Source organism: Diabrotica virgifera, chromosome 5, assembly GCF_917563875.1.
Source record: "Diabrotica virgifera virgifera chromosome 5, PGI_DIABVI_V3a".
Classification (NCBI taxonomy): domain Eukaryota; kingdom Metazoa; phylum Arthropoda; class Insecta; order Coleoptera; family Chrysomelidae; genus Diabrotica; species Diabrotica virgifera.
Window position 1 is genome coordinate 254,992,230 of NC_065447.1, and position 20,967 is coordinate 255,013,196.

At 32.5% G+C, this 20,967-nt stretch overlaps 1 protein-coding gene across 1 annotated transcript in view; it reads left to right on the top strand.

Annotated features, from left to right (window-relative positions):
- Window positions 1-20,967, top strand: part of LOC114326117 (transferrin) — a 48,530-nt gene that overhangs the window by 14,324 nt on the left and 13,239 nt on the right. The window contains exons 2-5 of the mRNA XM_050651139.1: window positions 5,742-5,850; window positions 11,079-11,206; window positions 19,685-19,818; window positions 19,986-20,130. Coding sequence (XP_050507096.1) covers window positions 5,742-5,850; window positions 11,079-11,206; window positions 19,685-19,818; window positions 19,986-20,130 — 516 coding nt within the window. The remainder of the gene's footprint in view (window positions 1-5,741; window positions 5,851-11,078; window positions 11,207-19,684; window positions 19,819-19,985; window positions 20,131-20,967) is intronic.

Here is a 20,967-nt window from a genome sequence, read left to right on the forward strand (position 1 = left end):
GACCCACCTTGCCCGGATAAGGGTTAAGGAAAATGAAAAGAAATTAAGCGCCGGGAGAAGGCAATATCATTATGGAAGCCGTAAAGATTGGAGGATACAGACTTTCAAAGAACATAAAGGAACTGTTCAACTTATGTCTGCGTCAAAGTAAACATCTACAAGATGGCACAGTGCACTTACCATCTTATTACACAAAAAGGGCGATCCAACAGACCTCGATAATTACCGACCCATAAGCCTATTAAACCACCTCTACAAGTTATTCACAAGAATAATATCAAATAGACTGGAAACAAAATTAGATTTTTACCAACCTAGAGAACAGGCAGGCTTTAGGAAAAACTTTGGCACTAACGACCACCTTCACTGTATAAAAGGAATTATAGAAAAATCCATCGAACACAGCCGACCATTGGCCGTGCTTTCGTAGACTTTCGGAAAGCATTTGATACGATAGAAATTAACAACACAATGAGATCGTTGGAGGAAAGTCGTCTAGATTATCGGTACTCCAGACTGATAGCGAATATATACAAAAATTCAACCAATTCAACCATAAAAATCAAAAGAGAAAACAGATAGAGGGACACGTTATCTTTCAAACCCTTTACGACAGTACAAAAGGAACATGCTGTCAAACAGTTGGAGTGGGAAACCAAAGGAATAAATGTCGACGGCGAAACGCCACCTACGATTTGCAGACGACATAGTTCTTATAACCGACAACTTAAAAGAGATTAGAACTATGCTTACTGATGAGTTAGATGCCGCCTGTAAGAAAGTTGACGTAAACATAAATTTTGGAAAGACATACAATACCTGACAAACCTGGTACCAAGCGAAAATCCAAAAGTCGACTTCAACGAAATAGGATTAGTCCATAAATATAAATATTTAGGGCATGAAATCCAAATTGCCAGGGACAATAAAACTGACGAATTGCAAAGAAGAATGACCTTAGTATGGGCCGCATATGAAGCTTTATCAGGCATCTTCAAGAGCAACATGCCACATTATCTGAAAAACAAGACGTTCGACAAATGTGTGCCAAGTCATGACTTACGGGTCCGAAGCAGTATCGTTAACCCAGGCGACAGCAACCAAACTTAGAGTGGCCCAAAGAAGAATGGAACGGTTTTTGCTTGGATTGACTCTCAGATACAACCAGCTATCAGCATCATTTAGTTTATTGTTACCGGGACCTGATGATGCTGTGCATATTAGAGACAGCGAATCCGGTCGTCTTTTACTTATTTCATTCATCACGAACTCACATATTATGCCACCCATTCAACATTTATTTAATAATTATTTTTCTTGAGTATCTTATAGGCCTGGATCCTGCGTATCAAAAAAAGTTTATTAATAACAAGCTGAAAATTTGTTAATAGCTTAACGGTGTCTAGTCGGACAAACTTTGATGTATAGTAACACTGGAAGAGGCGAAGTTTTAATTGTGGAACGTGATTTTAATAATTGTGGAAAGTGGCATCCTAGTAAGTTTATGATTGTGAAAACTAGCAGGTTTTTTTATGTTTATTCAATTGCAAACTTTATATAATAATATGAAAAAATGTTTGTCTGACAAATATTGAGCACTTTAATAAGTCCGATACGTAGAACATGTCAAATGACAGAAATTATGTGGAGACAAATAGCAGCCTGATTTTTTCATGAGAGTTTAATGAAAGGGTAACAAATAAATTGGAAGTTCTGTCCTACAAAATACATGGGCCGTTTTCGTAGTCTGACGTTCGAAACTTTTAACCTGTTCCACAATTAAAATTTCTGCTGTTCCAGTGTTCCCGTACATCAAAGTTTGTCCGACTAGACACCGGTAAGCTATTGATAAATATTCAGCTTGCTATTAATAAACTTTTTTTTGGTACGCGGGATCCAGGCCTATTAGTTACTACGTAATTTTTACGAGAGGAGAATACGGATTCAATTTTTTAATAAGTGTCTGTATTTACATATTTCCTTAAAACTGATTATAGTCTAATTTACACATTCTCTTCAAAGAAGCAACATTCCCACGTCAGGTAGCTTTGAGTTCTTGGGGATTTACCTTATACAGAGAAAATTTTCATACGTTATTTGGCAGCAATCTAAATTCTCAGCGACCGTCATTCCACGGCTATGCTAATGGTACATCAAGGTTATCCTTCCAAGTGAGCGGATAAAAAAAATCATAATTGTTTGTTTTTCAGAGTATCAGGTAATTCGAGTAGCAATATAAAATAATTGTTATTATACATCATCGTCGCTTACGAATATCTACTTGTAAACTATGTAATTATGAATAATTCGAATCTTCTTAATAAAATGCAGTGACATCTTTGTAAAATGTCCTTTTACTGCATTTGGATTTTTCTAGTTAACAAAATATTTTTCCGTTTTCATTTGCATTAAAAACCATTAAAAAGTCGCCAATAAATAAAATCCATAATTAATTGGACTAAAAAATCGAAAATCAAACTAAATCAATCCAATATTTTCACGATAATTTTACGAATAAAAAAATCCAAGAGCTTCTTCCTTATTCGTCAAAATACTTAGGTATCATACTTCATGCAAGACTTCACTGGAAAATCCATATTAAAAATAACAGGGAAGAACTAGGTAGGTTAAAAAAATTTATTGGCTAATGGAAAAAACTGGATTGCAATGTAAATATCGAGGCCATCCAGCTCCTCGATAATACTGGGTTAGAAACAATAGTCAAATGAGGAAAACCATTTGAGTTAGTGTAAAGTGTTAACTGGTGTACAAACAGAGCGTAGCACTATGTTGCGTGTTAGCTATAATAGTGCATACTTGTTAGATAAAATGTTCCGTGGGGTGGTTGAGTTACGTGTAATAACCTTATTGTCCACGGAAACAAATAAAATAATATTAAATAAAACGCAAACTGTCAACAATATATTTGTTTATTTCGGTAAAAAGGCGTGCTTTGTTTATCGAAGAGAAGAGGGTATGTGACCGACCGGACTGCAAGCTGTGACTGACTAAAAACATTTATGTTGACGGTTCGAACGAACTTAAAAAGTGATTTATTGACATAGAGAGGCTAAGCTGGTCTGATACGGTAATTTATTAAATGTGGAATTTTTGTTTCCCATACACAAACTGAACAGGCCATTAACATCTGGTTCCGTATAGATATTATGAGCCAAAAAAATGTGAATTTTAAATGGGACGTATTATTTCGTTTTGAGAGAAAAATGATTAAGAATTAAAAATTAAAATTAGCAAAATAGTAATTGAAGCGTGTCGCCACAAAAATAAGAGGACAACATAGAAGAATTGATAATTGGTCAACTGTGCCTAGATTTCAGTGATATAAACACAGCGTAGGCGATTAATAATAATAAAATAATGTGTGTGTACTTTGTACGCACGTAAGAAGTTATACTTCTATTATATGATTTCTTAAAAATAAATATACTTTAAACAGTTTGTTTTAATTTTTTTAAACACCAAATTAATTTTGTGCTTACCGCTTTCAAAAAAATAAAAAAAAAGTATAGGATTGCTCCGGATTCGAGCTCAAGACCTCTCGATCTCTAGCCGAATGCTATACCAAATACGCTACGAGGACTGTGTCTGTATTGGTTCAGACGTACCTAATGACAATTCACGGTAACAAACAGACAAGGTGAATAAATATACAATAAAATGTTTTAATAATACTCATCTTACTCCTGAGGAAGACAAATAACAAGAATGTGTGTGTACTTTGTACGCACGTAAGAAGTTATACTTCTACTACAAATTATGTGATTTTTAAGACAATACCAAAAATTTTAAAAAATAAAAGAATAAAACGCACACAAACACATTGAAAAATGCCACAAAGAAAAAATGATTTCTGAACGATAATAATTGTTGGCAAAAATTTTAAATACGCATTTTCTGAAAAAAAAAATTATATAACAAATATACTTACAATCATAACATGCATAAAAAAATGAAAAAATAAAACTTGCATCGGGAATCGAACCCTTGAATTTCGTGCCGCTTTGACTCGTAATCGAAGCGTAGACTCACTCGTCCAATCCCACATTATTTATCATGTGGAAAAATACGGTAACTGAACGTTTTACTGTTTGACAGTTGTTTTGAAAATTAAATTATGTAGTTTAAATTTTGTGGAAGAAAATATAAAAATATAACAAAACAGTAAGAAAACAATATATTAGATGAAGATTGGTAGAACTTTTGTTGGTAATCAAATTAAGTATGTAAATCAAAGCATTACATAACCTACTAGATAAATAAATCTGCGCAAAAAAATCATAATTTAAAAATAAAATCGAACCTAATTTGGGATTTCTCTCTAAAATCCGCATTCTTGAGAAAATAAATGTATGTATTTCAACCTAATCCAAATGTATAATTACAATATGATTATAATAAAAACTACTTACCAAATTAGAATGAGTTTTCCTTGTCCAAAATAGTCCAAAAGTCCAAAAATATAGGTATATGAAAACTATTTAAAAAGGCAGTATAACTATTAACTAACTTTTGTTTGTTGTTTCTTTTCACACAAATTTTAAAACGCAACAACCATAAATAATCTAACTACAGCTGTGCCACAGCCGCCATATTGAATAATTTTGGACATGTCATTTGAACATCCAATCAGAACAAAGTTATAATGCGCATGCGCCCGGTCGCTAGGTTTTCCCATATAAAAATTTACCCTCTATCGCCGGTAAAGAAGTATAACTTCAAAAAGACACACAAATTATAATAAATTTATTTACTAAAAACACTAATATATTCTTTTCACACCTTTTCTTGCACTGATATATTTATACATAGGTAAATAGGAAGATTTAGCAACTAAACGCCATACTGTTTGTGTGCGCATGCGCGCAGTATTATGAAATTTTACTCTCAATCGCGCCTAAAGAAATATAACTTCAATAATAAAAAAAGTTGAATAGATTTAAAACATCCAATATTCAAATACGTTTTGACAATAAAAATAAAAAGATAATAAAAATAAAATAAAGATAGTGTTAGTAAAGTAAAAGAGTAAAATTATATTTATCTAGTTATTATAATTTTACTCGAGAGTAAAATTTGACTAAGTAAAATTAACTAAGACATCTTATGTTTCATTTATAAAATGAAACTCGCAAAATAATTCGCGATTCGGACGTTGTGGCGACATCTACTAAAGGAATGAGAAGTCCCAAATGTAAACAATAAATCTGAAAATTCTCGTGGAACAACTTTCTGCTAACATCCTTAATATCTGCGCCTTACAATATATAAGGCAAGGAGACGACGAATAAAGAAGTGGAAAGGGACTCTACCATATGCGGCCACATTCCGTCTATTCGTCTAGGACAGCGGTTCTCAATCTTTTTGTGTCATGTACCACCAAATACTTTTTATTATTTTTGGTACCACCTAACTGAAATACATATCTAACTAAGTGATCTAATTAACTATAATAGTGGTGCTGATTTTGGCTGTTTTTGCGTTTTGTGTACCACCTCAAAAAATGAAATGTACCACCAGTGGTACATGTACCACAGATTGAGAACCGCTGGTCTAGGAAATAAAAAAAATAAACATTTAACGTTACACCGGCACTGGATAAAAACATTCCAGATTTAATTGATATTCCTTTTTACATATAGAGTAGATTGTGCATAAATATGAATAATTAAAAAAGATCATATCAAGATTATTCAATAATTACGTTTATACTTTGTTTCCAGATAAATTATGCATTGTTGATGGCAAGGGAAGTTTAAAAAAATCTCAACGATATTGTCCAGATCTCGATGTAGCTGATAGTAAGGTGGAATGTGTTGTGGCACCAGATAGGTAAGTTAAATCAGATAAAACTCTATTCTACCATACAAAAGATCAATCTCTTAGCTATCAAACGAACTAGGAATGGATGCTGTAATATCTTTTTTGTGAATCGATATTAGTAGCCCGATTTGTTTTAGTTTGTTCAGAGTTAGTCATATATGCATTTTCTGATGAGAACCTACTAAGGTTCGAAACCGGTTAAGGTGATTATGGCGTTCTCTGAACAAACTGAAATATAAGAAGGCTCTTGTTTCGTTTTACAACGAAATTATTATTTATTTCTATTAGTTTTACTCCTAACTGAGTATGCGGGATAATTTTTGGTTGGAATTTTACCGCGCTGGATAGGCGAGAAGTGAAATACAACTTTTAGATCTCCGTCAGACTTCTTAGCTCCAGCATTCGTAGGTTTGCAAATTTTAGAAACAACGAAGGTGTTACCAAATAACTTGGTTCCAATAAAGTTTCATTTTTAATAAAGTTTAACTTTTGCTTGTTTTAAGCAGAAGTCGCCACGGCATCCGTATCATCTTGTTTCTTTGTGAATCGATACTAGCAGCCCGATTTGTTTCAGTTTGTTCAAAGTTAGTCATACAGTGCGCTGGAATAAGTGTTAGCCCCCTTATTAACTTAATTATTTTTAGCACATAAGCAAAACGCTCGGAGAGGTCGATTTTTAAAATAATCATAGCATACTATAGCATCAACGTTTCGAACTTTACGCATTCCCTTTTCAGGCGACAGGCATAACTTTGATTTTTTTAAATAAATGGGAAAGTACGTCGTGTGATACCTGATTTAAAAGCTTTTGAAATACTGATTACAAAAATGTATAATACTTTATCCTATTTGAGAGCGTACTCGCAAAATTTCTGTCGAATTCTTTTTAAAGGCATTGATTTTTTTCGAATCCCAAGAAAACTAATAGGCATTTTTGAAAAATTTAAACGCAGAAAAAAGATTACATTATTACCGAGGGCCGAAGTCATTTAGAATAAACAAAAAGTTTCTAGTTTCTGTATATATTTGAAATTAAAAATCAGACTATTTTTTCTCTTTTTTTCAACCCTGTGACTTATTAAAATAAACAATATCGAAGTTCTCAGGGACTTTAGACCCTCAATAATACTATAATATTTCATTCTGCGTTTTTAATTTTTTTAAAAATATTTATTAGATTTCTCAGGATTTGAAAAAAATGAATACATTTAACAAAATTTCGACCGAAATTTGGCACCTACTCTCTAAAAGAGGATTAAAGTATTATACATTTTTGTAATCAGTATTCCAAAAGCTTTTAAATGAGGTGTCACACGATGTACTTTCTCATTTAAAAAAATCAAAGTTATGCCTGTCACCTGAAGAGGTACCGCGTAAAGTTCGAAACATTGGTGCTATAATATACTATGGTTATTTTAAAAATCGAGCTGTCCGAGCGTTTTGCTAATGTGCTAAAAATAATTAAGTTAATAAGAGGGGGGTAACACTTATTCCAGTGCACTGTATATGCATTTCTAATGAGAACCTAACAAGGTTCGAAACCGGTTAAGGTGTTTATGGCACTCTCTGAACGAACTGAAATATAAGAGGGCTCTTGGTTTTACAACGAAATTAATATTTATTGATATCTTTTTCTTTATGGCCACCTTAATCTCTAACCTCCATCATTGGAGGTTAGAGATTACGGTGGCAAACACTTCTCTGTCTTCAGCTGAAAGCGTGAATTCTTGAAAGCTTAGTCCTATCCAGATTCTGATATTATCCAGTCAGGATACTTTTTTCTTCAAATTGTTCGTTTCCCTTCTATGTTACTCTTAATGATACATTGAGATATAGTCTTTATATATTTAGTCTATTTAGAAATGTCTACTAAATTGACTGACTATTCTCCTCTATTCATCCCTATTTATTGCTATTTTTTCCCAACCACCAATTCCTTGTGTTCTTAGATCTTCCTTTACACTTTACGCTATTTAAACATCTTTTTCTGGGCGTCCTTTCCTTCTTTTCGAAGTTGGCCCCCATTTTAGGATCATCTTTGGCATCCTGTTCCTTTCCATTTTCATCACGAGCACCATCCATCTTACACTAGTTGCCTTTATGAAGCGACTGATGCATGGTTCATTATACGGTTCCTCCAGCTCTCTGTTGCACCCAACCTTTTACCGTGTTTTTACCTCAGCATATAGCTCTTAGCATTTTTCTTTCCCATCTTTCCAATTTCTTCGTATTTGTTTTTTTTACTGTCTGTACTTCGCTACCATACATCACTGTGGGCCTTATTTTATATATAGTTTTATAGCTTAGATTCCTTAGCTTTGTTTTTTCGATACATACATATGAATTTGACTGTGTTACTACCTCTATATTGTACATATGTGCGAAATGCATACGGCACAATTAAAAGTACAGCTGTTTCGCTACAATGTGCAACTAACTTCGAAAATCTCTGCCAGATTAAAATACATATACACCTATGTTTTAACATGACAAGGTGCTGCGCAGAATGAAATTTCCCACCGTTGGGCTAAGCGTTTTCCAATTTTTTTTAAAGAAAAAAATCCGGTCATTTCTCATCTCTGGACGCCAATCCGGACATGTCTTTCAAATCTGGACTGTCCGGACGAAATCCGGACTTATGGTAACCCTATCAATAGCTCACTCTCTTTTCACCGTAAAAAAAATTTTGCAAACCATTTTCTTGGGAAGTAATAAATAAGCTACAATTTCATTTTTAAACATTTTTTCGTATCTTTGATGCTAATCTTGCTATTCTGAAGAAAAAGCCATTTTTTCCAAACTACAAAAATTCATTATTCGCTTTTGACTCCATTTTTTAAAAACTAATTATTTTAAGCTGGTCAAACTTCTAGGACCTATTAATAATACATTAATAAAAAAGACCAAATAAGATAATGACTAATTTTAATTAGGGTGGTGATTAAGGCGTTGCTTGCGATCACTTATTCGCTGAAAAAAATGGGGACTGACATTCTTTTCATTAGAAGTCACTTAATGTTTGAGCTAGAGACTTTCTTTATTTCTGGTGATAGATATTTTTAAGTACTTTAAATTAGTTTGAACAAGTTGTCCTCGAAAAAGGCATAGTTTTCCCGTCTTTTGACTTTGAAACTACAATATTTAGCATTTGACGAAGAAGAGCTAACATATAATAAAGTATAGCTCGATTACTATTGGTCTTAAAGAAAATTAAAAAAAAAACGGTTTTGTTTATTTTTTCTAAAGGTACTTTTTGTTAAGTAAAGTTGTTTTGATAAAACGAAAACTTTTGGAGTTATTAGCAGAAAACTTATTAAAAACATTGATTTTTTCGATATAAAACTATAACATTTTCGATAGCGAATAAATCGAAAACTATCAATTTTATCAAAAAAATGTATAGAACGTTTTTTGCTTAAAATATACGTTTTTGCCAATTCTTGCGATTAAAATATAATAAAAAATTTCCAACCCCGAGATGGGGTGGCTACCACCCCCATGGTAAAAACGTCTTTCGGCATCATATAGATTTTGATCCTTGCACTATCCACTACTTACTCTCAAATATTCAAGCAAATCGATCCATTCTGTAAAAATTGCGAAGTTTTGTCCTATTTTAAGCTTCATTACTTGGACTATATCCTGTACATTAACTCTTATTTAAAAATCAATTCAGATAAAAACTCGTATAATAATCCCGTTTTGGTTCACCTTGAGTTAATATTATACATCTTGAAATATTAATGACCTTTTATGAACCATTGTAGTCCAGTAACACAAGAGATCTTCAAATATTTATTTTCGTTCTTTTAGTGGTATTCTGTCTAAAAGTTGTTTAACATTATTAATACTAGCAGAGTAAATAAACAAGCTTAATTAACAAAAAAAAAAAAAAATATGAGAGGAAAATACCAAAAATGTTTAAGCAAAACACAATAATATTTTTAAAAACTAACCAGTCCAAATTAAAAAAAAAGAAGACAGGTGAGAATAAAATATTAGAAAAAAGTAACATCGAGGAAACCTGGGAAAACCTCAGAAATAACATATTAATTTACCTATCTCACCAACAGAGAACATGCTCACTTACATGTTTACATGACGGGTGTTTTTTAACGTAGGTACCTACATATTTCATGTAGTGTCCTTTAAAGAACTACTAAGCTCTTCATAGTATGTAATAGGTTTGCTACTATTTAGGTTAAGCTTTGGTAGTTCGATTTTTTGGCGGAAGTATGTATATGTATGTAGAATTGTAAATATTTTACCTTGTATTTTTAAATTCTCCTGTATATAATTTTTCTTAATTATTATTACGAAAACGAAATCAGAGTCTCACACATATAGACCTACGTTGGCCCAGATTGGTGAAACGAATTGGGATTACTACGTTAGCCGGTCCGAAATACTGCTAACGTTGAATCTTTAAGGCCTTATTAAGTAAGAATAACATTCGCAACTTTGAACCAATTTTAATAGGTTGGTTCTCATGGGAAAACGGAAAAGGGAGATTAGATGTATTTAAGAGAATTTGTTTTAGCGTGGGGGTTGTATATTCAGTCGATTTTAACATCATAAACGCGACAGACGTGTTCTTTGGGATAATAAATAGAAAAAAAAAACGAATAAAGACGGGTATTATGACAAGACGGTTATGATATTGATTAGACGCAAATTAATATCTATAAATACATTTCTTTTTGTAAGAATAAGAACACGTAAAATTTTGGTCGCAATTACACAAACACTTTTACATTTCCTCAATTTAATAGTATCTATAATTTAGTTATCTATTTTATTAATTAAAACTGTATCCCACATGTATATATACTCAACCTTTTCTATATTGTTATTGTCCAGAGTACATTCTCAGTTATATCTAGAGATTCGTTTGTGAGATATTCAGCTTTTGCTAGATTTATTTTTAATTATAGTTTTTTTATTTTCTATTTAGGTCTAATAGTATTTCCTGCAGTTCTTCTCTGTCTTTTGATATTAACGCAACATCATCGGCAAATATCGGATGGTTCAGGTTTTCGCGTCTATCGTCACTCCTTTATTTGCCCATTTTAGAGATCGAAATATATCTTGTAGAGTTAAAATAAATAGCTTTGGTGAAATTTAATCTCCTTGTCTAACCCCTCTGTAGTTTTATCTTTTCTGTTTTTGCTTCTTTTTTCCTTGCGATGTTTCATTGTGATATACACTTAATGATTCTCTTAATTTTAATTTTTCAGAACTGACTGTCTCAGACAAATACTTAAAGGTAAAGCAGACTTTTCGGTATTCTCTCCAGAAGATCTGGTAGCGGCAAACAATGAAGGAGTACAAATTCTAGTCACAAATGAACTGAGATATGTAAATAGTAAGTATACCTTTTCCACTAAACATTATTGTTAATCAAAACTAAGTTTTAATTGAACTACTTGTTTTTTCTGCAAGATTTGATTGTATTAACAATCTCGCACTCCTTGTTCATTCTACCTAGGACCTTAACATCAGTCACACGATCCATCCACGGAATTCTTAAAATGCCTCTGTAACATCACATCTCGAAGATCTCGAGTTTTCTTAAAGAAGCTTTAGAAAGTGTCCAGACTTCTCCGTATAATCACGTAGAAAATACATAGCATGTGATGATATAGATTTTAGTATCAATTGGTAAATCGTTACTCCTGAAAAGATACTTCTCGAATTCTGATCTTCTACAAAAGAGACTTCTACGAATGCTGATCTTGCTTTTCCAATGCGTTGTTTTATTTTAATAGACTAGTTAGATAGATAGATAGATAAATTTATTGATCTTTTTGTATCATTTACATGACATAAGACAAGTCACAAACGTGGTATACTTATAGTACAATAAGTAGGTTATTAAAAAATACTACACTAAAGTAAACTAACGTTATCTTATTAAAAACATTAATGGTAACAAACATTTAGTAGAGAACAAGATTACGAGACTGATAAAATATCGTTAAAAGTATAAAAATATCGGAATCAGTGGCTAGCTATTGTTCCAGCCAATGAATTCGTTTCCCCTTGAGGATGTTCCAGGAACCGTTGACCTTGCCTGAAGTTGAATCGACTAAAATATACGTTTTTCGGCCAGAAATTTTTTTCGTAAACTTTTTCTTGTAGAGAGGGATCGACTCCTATCATGAAGGCTTGGTTATTGGATCGGACAAAGTATGTTGGAAGTTTCTTTACATAAGTATTTTGTTCGCCTGATTGTTTCGTAATATAGGCCTTTATATTGTCTTCTGTTACAGTATCAGGGACTCGTGACAAGAAAAGCCAGATTTTCTTCCCAGTTTTATCTATACCCTGGAAATTTTCATCCACATCTCCACTGCCTATATTATGGTTACGGGTTTTCCTAGTTTTCCTTTCTACTAAGGTAAGACCTTCTGCTTCCGACGGGTGATGATTAGCTTCATTTATTTTTGATGTTGAAGGTTTCATTCCTGCCAGATTGTCATTGGTTAAGTTGATTACTTCATTTAATTTTTGTTCACTTTGTACTCTCATGATTTCAGCTGCTATCTGGTTAACCTTTATTATTGGATCACCCTGTAAATTAAGAGTTCCCATATGTGTTGGTGATGACAAATTGCCTTGATGTTTATTTTTGTTGATTTGGTTTTTTGTTACAGATAAGGTTTTTGTATCACTTACCTTATCTATTGGAAGCAAGTTTTTTGGTTGGTTGCTATTTTGATATGGTCTTGTAGTATAGTATAGTTGATCCAAAAAATGGCCTAACCCAGACATCCAAAGTGAAAGTTATCCTTCAACACCAAATTGTTCTATATGGTCCACACAATGTCCAGAAAAAAGTCACACCATTTTGAGCGTCGGGTTTGAGGGGGAGAGGGGGGAGAAATCGGTAAATTCGTAGTTTTTTAAGTTTTTCGCCAATATTTCTAAAACTATGCGGTTTAGCATGAACAACCCTCTATACAAAATTATTCTACATTAAATTTGAAATAAAAAAGGCCCTTTGCATAATAATCATTCTAAAATGAATGGTTCCAAAGTTACGGAAGTAGTATAGTATAACTGGTCCAAAAAAAGGCCTAACCCAAACATCCAAAGTAAAAGTTTTTCTCCAACACCAAAATGTTCTATATGGTCCACATATTGTTCAGTAAAAGTTACACCATTTTGAGCGTCCGGTTTGGGAGGGAGATGGGAGAGAAGCCGGTAAACAATGTTTTATACAAAACTGTTCTACATGAAATCTAAAACAAAAAATGTTCTATACATCATTGTTATAAAATCAACGGTTCCAGAGTTACGGAGGGTGAAAAGTCGAGGTTTTCGATACTTTTTATATTTTTTGGGCAATATTTATGATATAACTATACCAAAAACCCAGACATCCAAAGTGAAAGTTATCCTCCAACACCAAATTGTTCTATATGGTCCACATAATGTTCAGAAAAAAGTCACACTATTTTGAGCGTCGGGTTTGGGGGGGAGAGGGGGGAGAAATCGGTAAATATAAAAAGTATCGAAAACCTCCACTTTTCACCCTCCGTAACTCTGGAACCGTTGCTTTTATAACAATTATGTATAGAACCTTTTTTGTTTTAAATTTTATGTAAAACAATTTTCTATAGAACATTCCTTACGCTAAAGCATAGTTTTAGAAATATTGACGAAAAACGTAAAAAACTACTAATTTACCGACTTCTCTCCCATCTCTAACCCCCCCCCCAAACCGGACGCTCAAAATGGTGTAACTTTTTATTGAACAATATGTGGACCATAAACTTTTACTTTGGATGTCTGGGTTAGGCCTTTTTTTGGACCAATTATACTATACTACCTCCGTAACTTTGGAACCGTTCATTTTAGAAGGGTTATGCATCGGACATTTTTTATTTCAAATTTAATGTAGAACAATTTTGTGTAGAGTGTTGTTCATGCTAAACCGCTTAGTTTTAGAAATATTGACGAAAAACCTAAAAAACTACGAATTTGCAGATTTCTCCCTCCTCTCCCCCCCAAACCCGACGTTCAAAATGGTGTGACTTTTTTCTGAACATTACGTGGACCATACAGAACAAATTGGTGTTGGAGGATAACTTTCACTTTGGATGTCTGGATTTGGGTCTAACTATACCATAATATTAGTAGATTTTTATTAAATGATGAAATTTTATTTTCTAATGACGTTATTTTCTCGTTGAGTAAAAGGATTACCTGGCATTTATCGGATATTATAGTGTCTTTGTCTGTTATTATTTGTTTCAAGAGTTTGATTTCTTCTCTAAGGTAGGAGTCTTCATTTATGTCAATCTCAGCAACTTGTTGAGATGGTTCATGTTTACAGTCTGTTTTTTTTTTAGTTCACTAGCTTGTTTTAAACATGCTGGGTGGAATATTTCACTGCACTTTATGCACGTCACTTTACTTTTAACTTTTTTGGAGCAATGTTTACATGTATAATTTACATTTTCATTGGGAGCAGGTGAAGTGTCAACTGCTTCACCCGCCATCTTTTTCTGTTAGTGGCTGTTAGTTCCATTGGCTGTTTATATTGGTACCAATGTATGTGTAGCTACTTACCCTGGCAATTGATTTTTGTTTAACCAAAAACCGTGTATTTAATAATTTCGCGCTTACTGACTACTACTATGTTCTTTGTTTTTTTCGTATTGAGATCAAGTCCATGTTCTTTACTTTTATATCTGATATGCGCGACATTTTTTTTGCACACCATCTAAGCTATAGCTATATAAAATATCTAACATATATTAGATAAAAAAAATATGAAAATAGAAGCAAATAGTATACCGTTCTAAATAAAAAAAGATGAATAATATTTATTTTCATGTCAAATAGAGTAAAACGTCAATATGGTAGGGGAGCCCAAGCGGGGATTTTTGCAGTCACTCGAGCGCGTCAGATTAGCATATGGTGAGAAACCTGGTACTCTGCAGATGCACCTCTACTATATATTGGCTCTTAACACAGGGGAGTTCGTTAAGGGGGGCCCGAAAAAAAAATCTACCCTTAAAAAAACTCGAAATTGTCAGATTAAGATAAGGTAGGTTAAGTACATGCAAAAGAGTGTATATTTCAAAAATCTGACGATTTGAGCCGGGCGTAAGGAAATGGGTGAGTCCCAAATTTTCACAAGAAAAAAGCGAATATTTCGCGAAATGAATGGCAGATCGAAAAACTAAAAAATGTATGCTCAATATTTTTTAAAAATCTATCCAACGATACCAAACTCGACTTCTCACGGAGAGGGGTGGGGGGTAAATTGAATATTTTAAATACGAATCCCGCGATATTTCGCGAAATGAACATCAGATCGAAAAACTGTAAAATACACTTATTCAATATTTTTGAAAAATATGTCGAAAGGCACCAAACACGACCCCCCATGGATGTGGGGTGGGGGGTTACTTTAAAATCTTAAATAGGAACCCTAATTTTTTATTGCAGATTTGGATTCCTTACGTAAAAATAAGTAACTTTTATTCGAAACATTTTTTCGAATTATGGATAGATGTCGCAATAATCGGAAAAAACGATTGTTGGAAATGGAAAATTAAATTAAAAAATGGCAAGCGCCCACTAAAATGGAAAACTTTACTTAACTTTTTTTGGTTTTAGGACCTACTCTTTACAACCCAATAGGTCCCCAAAGCGCTCGAGTGACTGCACATTTAGCATACTTTGCTCCCCTACCATATAATGGACCTCTATTTAAGGAATTTCGGATATAACTCAAAAAAATCCGGTCAACTGTAAAAAAAAAATGAAAATAAAAAAATCAAAATTCTGGAAGAAAAATCAGCAAGGACAGGATTTCGGTACTGCTTTGTGCTAACACCGATGGATCGTATAGATTGACTCCTGCAATTGTTAGCAAATCTCGTAGACCTATAGTTTTAAAAGCCATAATGCATCATCTGCCTGTTTCATTATAGCTCTAATAAAGCAAAGTTCACGTCAGATATTTTCAAAAATTGATTGATTGACAACGCACCTGCTCATCCCTCTGAAAATATTATACATTCAGAATAAGGCAACTTGAGTTTTTGCCAAAAAAATCGCTTATTCAACCCATTGATCAGTGGATAATTTTGGCAAGCAAACGAATATATCACAGAAAGTTTTAATGGTTGTATTGCATGATGAAGATAATGCAGAAGATACAAGAGGACAGCATACCTTGAAAAACTTAAAAGTGCGATGATTTAAAATCAACAACTGTTTAATTTTGCTGCAGCATGGAAGGAGGTGTAAGAGCAAACATTAAAAAAATGGTTGGAAAGTTGGAAGAATTTCTTTGATGGCCAAGATATGGCCAGACATAGATTTAGAAGGGTTGGAAGTTCATGATTTATGTAGGACAATAATACCAGAGAAGAAGTAGCTAAGGAAGATGTTTTACAATGGCTAGAAGTAGATGATGGTGACCCTGGGTATAACATCATAACTGAAAGTGAAATAGCAGATGAAGTTATGAACCTAAAAAATTAAGATGAATGGAACTGAAGATAGCAAAAAACACAAAACAACACTGCCAAAAATGAAGTTACCAGAGGTAATACCGCATCTCAACGATCTCATTAATTGATCATTTTCGTAATTTTAGACAGTTGATTATAAAAAACAGCAAAATTCAAAAGTGTAAAACAAAACTTGATTCCTTTTTCAAAGCAGGATTACCGAAAGTAAACGCGTCGATATCAAACAGTAACGTTACTTCACGACAAAGACAAATTAAATAAAATTTTGTTTGTGTTCTGTCTTTTTTATTAATATCTAAATACAGTGTACATGTTTTCAAAAAAAAGTTATTTATTTTATACCTATTTTTATATAACGGACTTTCGGCTTTAACTAATACCCCATCCCTCTAATAAGTCCGTTATATCGAGGTTTTACTGTATACGCTTGCACACGTACATAATAACAACTTTCTATTTCAAGAAGGAGCTCATTAGATTAGTACTGACTATAGACCAGGGCGCATGTGTAAAAATATTAATACATTTGGACGTTGAGAGGTGACTCAAATTTTTTTGCAGAAATTGCTTGAAAATAACTCAAATAATAATATTTGAGTTATCCTCCCTCTCAAAAAGGTCCGGAACATTGTTTAAATAAAAAAAAATTTCAAAAAATGAAGGAAACATTCGATTTTTCTCTTCGTTTTTTGATTATAACTTTAAAAGTGATCATTTTCGAGAAAAGTTGTATTGACATAAAAGTTGTATAATTAAATTTCCTACAATACAGAGTTGGTAAAAAATTTAAAAAATAGTCACCCTTGTTGCAAAATGGCAATAATTGCAAAAAAAGCATTTTACGTTTTTAAACCATTTATGCTACACATAGGACCTTCATATTTCACCCAGAAAAACTTTATGATACAGTACAACAATACTGTAAATTCCATTAAGATCGGTTAAATAGATTTTGCAAAATAAATTTTGCAATCCGGCTTTCGCAAAAAAATTCATTTTTTCAAAATGTTACAGGACTGAAAATAAAGCAGATAGCAAGTTGATTTTTTTTTAACTTATAGAAGTGTACTGTTATGTACCTTTCATTTGCAATTTGCAAAATTAAAATCGATTGACTACCACGGCGTCAGGATTTCTTTAAATAAACATTAATTATTGGTGCTACGCGCAGGACAGCGGATAGTTTGCTCTGATTGGGCATTCCAATGACCTTTGATAAAGATTGATACATTTTAATTTTTATTACATTTCGATATAAATAAATAAATTTGTTTATTGCAAAATAAAAACACATACTCTATCCTTAAAATAACACTTTTTTAGCAAAAACTTTCTTTGTTCATATATTTTAACTTGGAGAATAAAAGTTTATTATTTTTAAACATATGCAATTGTTTAAACAATATCTCACAAACAATAATAACATTAGTTTGATTTTTGTGGAATTAAAATATTAAAATACAACAAAATATAGATTAAGAAAATAATATATTAGATAAAATTTGAAAAACATTCTGGTGGAAATCAACTTGTGTGAATCGAACACCGCTGTCCTGCGCGCAGCACCAAAAATTAATGTTTATTTAAAAAATTTCCTGACGCCGTGGTAATTAATCGATTTTAATTTTGCAAATTGCAAATGAAAGATACAGTACACTTCTATAAGCAAAAAAATTCAACTTGCTATCTGCTTTATTTTCAGTCCTGCAACATTAAAAAAAAAATGAATTTTGATTTTGATGAAGCTGGATTGCAAAATTTATTTTACAAAATTTGTTAAGCCGATCTTAATGAAATTTACAGTGTTGCTTTACTATATCATAAAGTTTTTCTGGGTAAAATATGAAGGTCCTAAGTGTAGCATAAATGGTTGAAAAACGTTAAAATGCCAATACTGGTTTTTGTATGGTTCTTTTCGCAATTATTGCTATTTTGCAACAAGGGTGACTATTTTTTAAATTTTTAACCAATTCTCTATTGTAGGAAATTTAATTACGCAACTTTTATGTCAGTACAACTTTTCTCAGAAATAAATAGTTTTAAAGTTATAATCAAAAAACCAATAAAAAAATCGAATTTTTCCTTCATATTTTGACATTTTGATTATTTAGACAATGTTGAGAGACGGACCATTTTGAGAGGGAGGATAACTCAAATGTTATTATTTGAGTTATTTCCAAGCAATTTCTGTAATTTAAGTCACCTCTCAACGTCCATCTCAAAACAGATGCGCCCTGGACTACTAGTTCTTTATGCGTTTAAGTCTAGTTAATCTATTCATATCAAATCCGAGTATAAATTAATAAAAATGATTGGCCTCTTATGGTTTCATAATACACGAGATGAAATCTCAATTTCAACATTATCAAGGTGTTGTTTGTTTTATTAATTTATTCATTAATTCAGGGAATATAGAATTTAACCTTTAAAAAACGAAAAACAAGATGTAAATGGTATTTAAATAAAATTAAAAATTTAATTTCCAAATAGTAATAAAAGAAGATAACAAGGCAACCTATAGAACGCTGCTAGAATTGTAAGATTAGTTATATAATTGGGAATGTAAAGGATTTTGGAAATATCCACAATAATTGAGGAATAAAACATGAATGCGACCTTTAAATTTGCATAAAATTTATTTTACATAACACAATAAAAGTATGTCTTCTAGTTAACCCAGTATTGCCAAGGAATTGGATTGTCTCAACAATCATATGGCTGTGGAGTCGCTGTTGGACAGGGGCCTCTTCTAGTTATTTACATTTATTTTTGTGCTGCGGCTTTGCTATCCGATTGATCACAATTCTTCTGAGGTCATAGGTCCATTTTTGTGTACCTGTCGTCTGTCATTCTTGTAACATGTTTCATCCAATTTCATTGTTGCCTTGTAATACTGTAATAAATTGCACTGGTTGAAAGCTTTCCTATTTAAATAGATTGGTATATTTGTTTAAACACGTCTCTCCTTTTTCCTAAAACAGCCCAACACAAACACTCATTTGAATAGCTCACATGTTTGGTTGTCTGCGTTAATCTTATTTCTTCGCCAAACACACATATCTTTCCATAACTTCTAAGAACGATTTCTATTAGCTCATCGGGGACGAAATTCATCATCATTTTTGTTTTCCTTTTAAACCGCCTCTGCTGTGTTATTTGCTCTAGGTTTTGTATAGCATAGCTCTAGCTTCTCCTAAGGAGGCTATAATTAAAATATACCCTATTAAAGAAGGTAAATAATAAAATACCCTCTACTGAGTAGCTTGTTTAAGCTACAAATGAATTAGGTATACCACCCTCAAACGTAATAACCCAATTTAATCTAAAGATAATATTTCGTGTTTTAGCACCTTTCGATTATGAAGTCGTTGCTGTAGTTGATAAGAAATCTGGGATAAAAAGCCGACATGATCTTAAAGGAAAGAATTACTGCCATCCTGGTCATGGTTATGAAACCGACTGGACAAAGATTCTGGCAAACGTAAGTACCTATCGTATTCTCCGAAATAAATCTTATAGCATACCCAAATTATATCAGAAGATAATAAAATAAAAGACGAACGACTGAAACGACTGTAATGACAAATAGCTTAACCACACATTTTGTGGGACTAATTTAAACTAAGGTACATTTTTCTGCTTTTGTAGTTCTTTGAAGCATCTGTGACCACTCCATCATGCGATCCATTACTATCGTTATCTGAGAACAGAGTTAAAGCCACATCTGACTTTTTTGGAGCAGCTTGTAAGGCTGGACCTTGGGTACATGATCCCATCCTTGATATACAATTAAGTAAGCATTATTAACTATGAAGTGTTTTTACAAATGTATGAAAATAACAATTTATTAAAATTATTAAATTATCATTATTTTTTGTAAATAAAGATGATTCAGGTTGAATACAGAGTGATGAATTACTAGACGAGGGATCTATAATTGCATCCACGACGTGTCGTTCACCGTGATAACAATCTTTAGCGAACTATAGTCCGTCCCACCTTGACTTTACAGTATAGGGAACATAGGCAATGCAGTCCTTATGAGAGTTTTTAGCGCAGTGATGCCGATTTTATCAAAAAAAAAAAATTGTAATCGAACATTAAAGAGATTAAATTAAAACTGTTTTAGAAAGACAATCTACAATTTTAGGATTCTTATGCGTTTATGTTTATTTGATATACTATAGTTATTACGCATGCATGTGAATCCTAAAATTCGACACCCCCATCTAACAAGGTTGTAACTCAGTTTTAGCGATTTTACAGGTGAGGCAAAAAACGAAAACATGACTTTTTAAAAATTTGTAGCGAAATGATTAGACTCTTTTACACTAATGTGATATGATATTTATATCATAATAAGGGATTACTGTGAGATGTATGTTTTGTAATTTTAATAACTATTGAAAATCTTGAGTTTGATTGAGATACAACCTTGAGATTAAACATGAGTATTCGTAGAAAAAGGTTGTAAGTCGCCTAACAACCATTTTACACTCTCTGTGTTAATTATTTTTCCCGTTTAACTATTAAAAGGTTGTATGTTTGGAGTTATTTGCAGTATAGCTAGGAGAAAATGAGTTTTTAAGGGATATTTAAACAAAATATCAACTAACAGTTTTCACAATTT